At 56.9% G+C, this 6,761-nt stretch overlaps 1 protein-coding gene across 1 annotated transcript; it reads right to left on the bottom strand.

The window, feature by feature from the left end:
* Window positions 1–336: 336 nt before the first annotated feature.
* On the bottom strand, window positions 337–6,156 carry HMX1 (H6 family homeobox 1). The gene is made up of 2 exons (XM_072862723.1): window positions 5,244–6,156; window positions 337–3,511 (listed from the first exon to the last, which is right to left on the bottom strand). Exons 1-2 carry the CDS (start codon window positions 5,503–5,505, stop codon window positions 2,937–2,939), a joined length of 837 nt encoding a protein of 278 aa, XP_072718824.1. The 5' UTR covers window positions 5,506–6,156; the 3' UTR covers window positions 337–2,936.
* Window positions 6,157–6,761: the final 605 nt, after the last annotated feature.

The raw sequence follows: 6,761 nt of genomic DNA, 5'->3' as shown, positions 1-6,761 counted from the left end.
ACTTTGAGCTTTACAGTCCGCCAACGTTTTTCTTACAGCATTCTGTTTGCAGAAGCAGCACAAAGCGTGACTTTTACCTCTTTGGTTTGTTGGTAAAAAATATACACAGGGGAGAAAACTGTGAAGAATCTGCTGTCCCCATTTCAGGGATGGGCTTGGGCTTGGGTTTGGGGTTTTTTTGGCCTGCTTTGAAATCGTCTGTGTACCTTCATCAGTGACTACGCCTTCTGCTAGCTCTTTCTCTGCATCCTGCAGGAATTTCTTACCATCAGGTACAATGAAAAGCGTCATTAAAAAAGCTACGAGGTAAAGAAACCTGAGGTGTATATGTTCCTACTTTCAGCACATACTTTTAATAAGACACTACAAAGCACTTTCTGCATGTACAGAATAAGGCATAAGTAAGCACTTTTTCTTAGATGAATTCATGTCTTGCACCTTTTTAATATTTTACTATCATCATAAGTTACAAATACAGTGTATGAAAAAAAAATCTGTTTATTGATATAATCAGCACGTCTTTAAAAAACAAACAAACTAATGTCAAAACACATTTTAAAAATCCAATTGGTCATTTAGCCCTGCCAGTTCCTTAACTTCAAGAAGAGAATATTTAGTAGAATCAGAAGTATAATAATCTCATATGTTACTCCAAAGAAAAGGCATGTGGAGAGTGGCAGGCGTGTTAAATTTCGCGTTGGATTACAATCTACTCTGATATGACTGTAGTGAGTCAGGATTTTACTCCAGTAAGCAACACTGGGAGATCTGGGGAGCTGGATATGACGGGGAAACGGTCTGGCCGCTTTCTTCCAGGCGTAGCCAGGCTCTGAACGGTATCAAATCAAGTGTTTGAGCCCCAAGGAAGAACCATCGCCCCAAGTCTCCTCCTCTGCGCATGAAAAGGCTGATGTCCGCACCAGCCGCTCCCCCCGCGGCCGGCGGGTCCCGTCCGGGGCACCGGCACCCCCAAACCCCGCCGCTTCCCAGTCCTTCTTACGCTGCTTGGGGACCAGGCTTCGGAAGTTTTCGCCCCCAAATTGGGGTGTTCGACGGATATGCAAAGAAAACAGCTGGCGAAGCTCTCCCGGAGTGAGACGAGAGATTTCAGAGCAGTTGAAAAAAAAAAAACAAAAACAGCTCCCAGAAACGGGGGTCAAGTCGAAACGAGCATCCCGGCAAGTGAGCGCTTTTCTCAGGAACCCGGAATATCTATATATTTATTTCATTCTCGAGTGGTTTTGAGGCTTTCAGCGTCCTGACTTCCACTGTGCAGGCTGATGCCCAGAGCCGTGTTTCAGGCCAAAGCGAAAAAAAAAAAAAAAAAAAAAAGCGGTGGAGAGGTTATAATCCGCCCCTGACCCTTCTGCTCAGGTTTCGTATCAAAGCTGAAGCTCCGCTGCATCTCGCCGATCGATTTCATAACAAGAAACCGTGAGATGGCTCCAAATATAACGCAAAGCGTAGGAAATAGTAAAAATGAGATGGCTCTTCCTTCACTGGGGACAGGTCCGCATGCACGTACCCCGACAGATCCAGGACCCGGCTTTCCCTGCGGGGACACCGACTGCTCCGAGCTGGTCGGTTCAATTACACCTGATTATGCCCTAAAACGTACGACCAAAGCTTGACCTTCCACCGAGGCTGAGTTTTATAAGGTCATTCCCCCCTTAATATTCGGAAAAAGAAATTCAAACCTTTGGAAACAATAATGGACCCGATATTCACTTTAGCAGTGGGTAGAGCGGGGGAAACAAAACAGTTATTAAAGGAAAAAAATAGTTTGGCATGCATAATATTTCATATAATATCAGATTACAGGTTAGCTTGCATAACTAGCCATACAACTCCCCAGTCTGTCGCCATCTGATTATTTTTCTTTCCTTCCTTTTTAATCGCCACTGCGAACTATTAATCGATTACACAAACCGATCCCGTAAGGGACGCACAAGCCGAGGTGCGTTTTCCTCAGCCTCCTCAGGAGACCGAAATAAGTAGCAAACCCACTGGTAAAACACAGTATGTTGAATTTTTATATATATATATATATATATATTTAACCGTGTATTTTAGCCGATAGTTTGTCAGGGAAATAAAACGAAAACAAAGAAGCCAAATCCTCACAGCTCAGACTTCAGCGGGGCGAATTCATTCCAACAATTTGCCTTCAAGTTGTTTCAAATCAAAAAGCCAGCATCGAGAAGGACCAGGGGGCATCAGGACATGCTTGGGTATCGATCGTATGAAAATGAAAGTAACGGGGGGGGGGGGGATCTGTACGAATTCAGAGGCTAAAACAAAGGGCCCTGGAGAAGCTGCTGGAGGCGAGGATCCGCAGGGCTCTGCACGGAAAGCAGCCGGGGCAGCGGGGAAAATGAAAGGTTTCCCCGGCAGGAGCGCTGGCCCGGGGCAACGGAGGACCCGGGGAAGGTCCCTTGGCCGCGGCGGGGGCCCCGAGGAGGCTTCGCCGTCCGTGGGGCGGGAGCGGCGGGGCCGGGAAAAGCCCCCGGCCCCGGAGGTTCCGTACATTCGTCTCACGGCAGCTCTGCGGGGGGTGGGGGGGGGGGGTAAGGGGGCTGCTGCCCCCCGGTAAAACGCCGGTCTGTGTCACCCCGGGGCCGAGGCGGCAGTGAGGGCTTTGCCGCTGCCACGGGGCTGCATTTTCTTTGGATGCGCGGCGGGGGGAGCCCCGCCGAGCCGCTCCCGGCTCATGGCTGGGGTCCTCGTAGTCCTTTCGGTTCCCTCCGGCTGCTTCGCGTCGCTCCGAGTTAACCCCAAAAGTGAGTTTATTGCACGTTTAAAAAAAAAAAAAAAAGTCAAAAAGCAGAAAATCGAGAAACGTGTAAGTTGGAAATAAAAAATCCGGGAGGAAGGGGGGTGGAGCTGGAAGCCGGGGGAGGGGGCGAGGGGGCCGCGGTCCCGGCACAGGTGGGCGCTCAGACGAGTCCTGTCATCTGCGACCGTAGGAAAGGGAGGGAGGCGGCGGGGAAGGTGCCCAGGGGGTAGCTGACGCCGCTGGAGAAGCCCACCAAGGGGGGCGACATGTGGGGCAGGGTGAAGCCCAAGGCGCTCGCCGGCGAGTTCTCGTGGTACAAAATGGGGACCCGCACTATCCTTTGGGCGGCGTGGGAGAGGTTGGCCGCCTCCAGGTCGGCGGCCAGCTGCCGCTTCCACTTGTTGCGGCGGTTCTGGAACCAGATCTTCACCTGGGTCTCGGTGAGGTGCAGCGAGGCGGCCAGCCCGGCCCGCTCCGAGCTGCTCAGGTAGCGCTTCACGTCGAAGGTGGACTCCAGCTGGAAGACCTGGCTGCGGCTGAACACCGTGCGCGTCTTCTTCTTGCGGCCGGCGGCGCGTTGCTCCGGCTCTCCCGGCTCCTCGCCGCGCTCCTCCTCCTCCTCCCGGCCGCCCGGCCCCGGCCGCCCGCCCGCCGGGCCCCGCGCCGCCGCCCGCCCGCCGCCGCCCGCCCGCTCCGCCGGCTCCTCGGGCAGCTCGGGCGAGTCCCGGTCGCTGGCTGCGGAGAGAGGCAGAGGGCTGGGAGGTGGGGCCGCTCCGGGGAGCCGGGGGGAGAAGAGCATCGCCCGGCCGCCCGCTGACCCAGGGGGAGCGCCTGCCCCGCGCCCCGCTCAGCGGGAGCGGAAATAACGCGGCTGCGGACAGAGAAGGCCCGGCGTGCCGGGGCCGCCTGGGGGGCGAGGAGCCCTGGCGAAGGTTCCTGCCGCTGCCCTGCCTCTCGTGATGGGCTCCCAAATACGCGTCGGTATATACACACACGCGCACGCATACACAGAAGCACAGAAATTACGTTTCATGTATATGTACATATACTCATCTATGTACTTACTCATATACGTGCGTATGAGTATACGCATCTAAGCGTACGCACGTACCTAAACGCACACACATATATGTATGTAGCATAAATATACTTTTAGATATGTTTAGTACACATAAAGTGTACATGTGTATGTATACACACACGTATATATGCATAGAAATATATATACTTTTTAATATATGGATGTACACATATGAATACATGTGTACCCGCAGTTATACACACACGTGGATACATTTACACACATATGTACACATATATACTTACAAGCACATATGTAAGTATATTGGTGTGCATAAGGGGGTAAGTATAGCAGTGCGTGTGTGTATATAAAGGGAAGTCAGAAGGAAATATCGTCCCTTCGCGTTACTCTGAACTTGATCAACCAAACGGACCGGGTCAGCTACTCTAATATCGGGACATTGCCTCTCAGCGTGACTCCGTGGAGTTTCCAACACTGTGCTTTCCATTTGCAATTTTAAAGAGGCAAAAATTATTTCCTACTCTTTACAGAACAGGGGAAGAAAAGAAAAGAAAAAAAAAAGCGAGAAAAACAAGGTAGTTGTTTCGGGAGTCGTTTTCTCTTTCTAGATGTACTTTTGAGAGAAATTAAAAATATTAATAAGCCCAGCACTGTAAAAAGAGACTCTTTGGATTACAGATCACGCCTCTCTTCCTTAGTGAGCAACCGTGCGAACTCTACAGGCTCGTACAGAATCAAAGAGATGCGCCGAAGGACAATATTTTTTCTATCAGGATAAAAATAACCACTGATCGCAGCCCGTAAACTTTGTCAGATGTTAATTTCTGCTCCTGAACCCAGGCTTTTCCTCCAGCGCCCTTTCCAGCGGCATCCCAGCCGTGACAGGCCGCTGCCCGTCCCCGCCGCGCTGCGGGAAGGGGCGGCCGGGGCGCAGGGGCCCGAGCCCAGCTGCTCCCCCGGCTTTGCAAACTCTCCGCTGCGCTGCTAGGGACGGTGCTCCCAGCTTTCCGGCTTGCTGGGGCGTCAAAAAACCAGCCCGACCTCCCTCTTAAAAAAAAAAAGAGAAGGAAGAAAAAGAGATGGGGGGAGAAAAAGGAAAGGAAAAAATCCCCGAGCAAGCAAACAACCCCAGCGTACGTTTGGGGCGGCGGGGCGAGGCTCCAGGTGCCTGACACACAGCGAGCATTTCCGGGGATTTGCCCCGGGCGGCCGAAAACGGGAAGGCAGGCGAGGGCTGCGGGGGGCACTCCGCGCATCCCCCTCCGCGCCTGCCCCCAGGGGCAGCGGCGGGACCGGGCCCCCCGGGGGGAGCGGCGACCCCCCCCAGCCTCAGCCCCAGCCCCAGCCCCAGCCCCAGCTCCAGCCCCAGCCCCAGCCCCAGCCCCAGCCGGGCCCGGCGATCAAGGGTAGGGAAAGGCGACTTACTGTCGGGGCTGGCGCAGCCCAGGAAGGCGGCGTGCGCTCGGCGGTACCAGCCGACGGCGGCGTCGCGGAGGGGGCAGCCCGGGGCGCCGAGGCGCAGCGGGGAGCGCGGCCCGCAGCGCGGACCCCCGCGGCCGCCGCCGCCCGCCGCCGCCCGCCGCGCCGCGCCGCCCGCCGTGCCCTCGGTGCCCAGCAGGTCCTCGATGAAGAAGGACGAGACGCGGGCGGAGGTGGAGCCGGCGTTTTCCGTGGCTTCGTCCGGCATCGTCGGGGAGAACTGCGGGAGGGGGGTGCCGGCTCCGCCGGCGGCTGGCTCCTCGGCTCCCCGCTGCCCCGCGGCCGCCTCCTGCCTCTGCCTAGCCCCGTGGATGCTCTCCTGGTATAAAAGGGTTTTTTTCCGGAGTAATCATTTCAGATCGCGGTTTGCCATCATTTCCTGCAAGCTAGGAGGGGAGGGGGGAGGGGGAGGAGGGGAAGGGAACGGGGAAGGAAAAAAAAAAAAAGGCAACCCGACAACCCATCGGAGGCGCCAGATTCTGCGCGAAAACGATAATAACGAAATAAAAATGTCATGCGAGTTAAACGCCGGACACGAGCGGGGGAATCCTGCGATTGGAGGAGCGCCGCGGCAAATGGGATTTCCGCAGGGGAAGCGCAGGGCGCGGAGCGCGGCGGGGCCGGGCGCTGCCGGTGCCTGGGCGTGTGTGCGTGCGTGCAGCGTGCGTGCAGCGTGCGTGTAGTGTGCGTGCGTGCGGTGCGGTGCGGTGCGGTGCGGTGCGGTGCGGTGTGGTGCGGTGCGGTGTGGTGTGGTGTGCGGTGCGGGTGCGGGTGCGTGTGCGTGTGCGTGCGCCGCCCCGGGGCTGCCGCTCACGAGCTCCTTATTTAGGTCAATTAGGGAGCAAATCCCGGCGCGGGGGGAGCGGCGGTGCCGGCCCCGGCCCACGGGCCGCAGCCGGGGGGGCTTGGCCGCTCCACGTCTCGGCCCTCCCATTGGCTGCAGCGGGCTCAGCGGGCAGCCCCGCCAGCCAATCCGCGCCGCGGAGATCGCCGCGGGATTAATATCATTAATAGTAATGACCCCGCTCCCACCCCCGCCCCGCGCCTTCGGGTCTGCGGCGGCGGCGGCGGCCGGAGGAGACGCGCCCTCCGCCGCCCGGGGAGCCTGCACCGGCCCGCGGGCCCGGCAGCCACCGCCGCGGGCTGCCGGCGGAGCGGTGAGGTCCTTCCCCGCCCGGAGCCCCCGGGCCGGGGCACTTGAGCGGGGGGGAAGGCGGGGGGACGTCGGCCCCCGTGAGCAGGCAGTGTCCGCGGCCTCGGAGTGTCCCGCCGGTGGAGGGGAGGGTGCGCGGCACGGGAGGTCGGGGGACAGGACCCTCGTCTACAGGGTCTCCCGAGGCCCGGCTGGTGACATTTAACCTTTTCTTTTATAGCTATACGTGTATATACGTATAAATACATATTTATATACATATATGCATGTTATGGCTGCATAGTTAATTTAGAAAAACAGACAGCCCCCCT

Source organism: Ciconia boyciana, chromosome 5 (assembly GCF_034638445.1).
Source record: "Ciconia boyciana chromosome 5, ASM3463844v1, whole genome shotgun sequence".
Classification (NCBI taxonomy): Eukaryota; Metazoa; Chordata; class Aves; order Ciconiiformes; family Ciconiidae; genus Ciconia; species Ciconia boyciana.
The sequence above is the reverse complement of the archived record's forward strand: the minus strand, read 5'-3'. Positions and strand labels throughout refer to the sequence as shown.

Coding starts and splice junctions, on each gene's coding strand:
- HMX1 (XM_072862723.1), bottom strand. CDS start 5,505: ATGCCGGACGAAGCCACGGAAAACGCCGGCTCCACCTCCGCCCGCGTC. Junction 3,512..5,243: donor GGGCTGCGCCAGCCCCGACA/GTAAGTCGCCTT, acceptor CTCTCTCCGCAG/CCAGCGACCGGGACTCGCCC.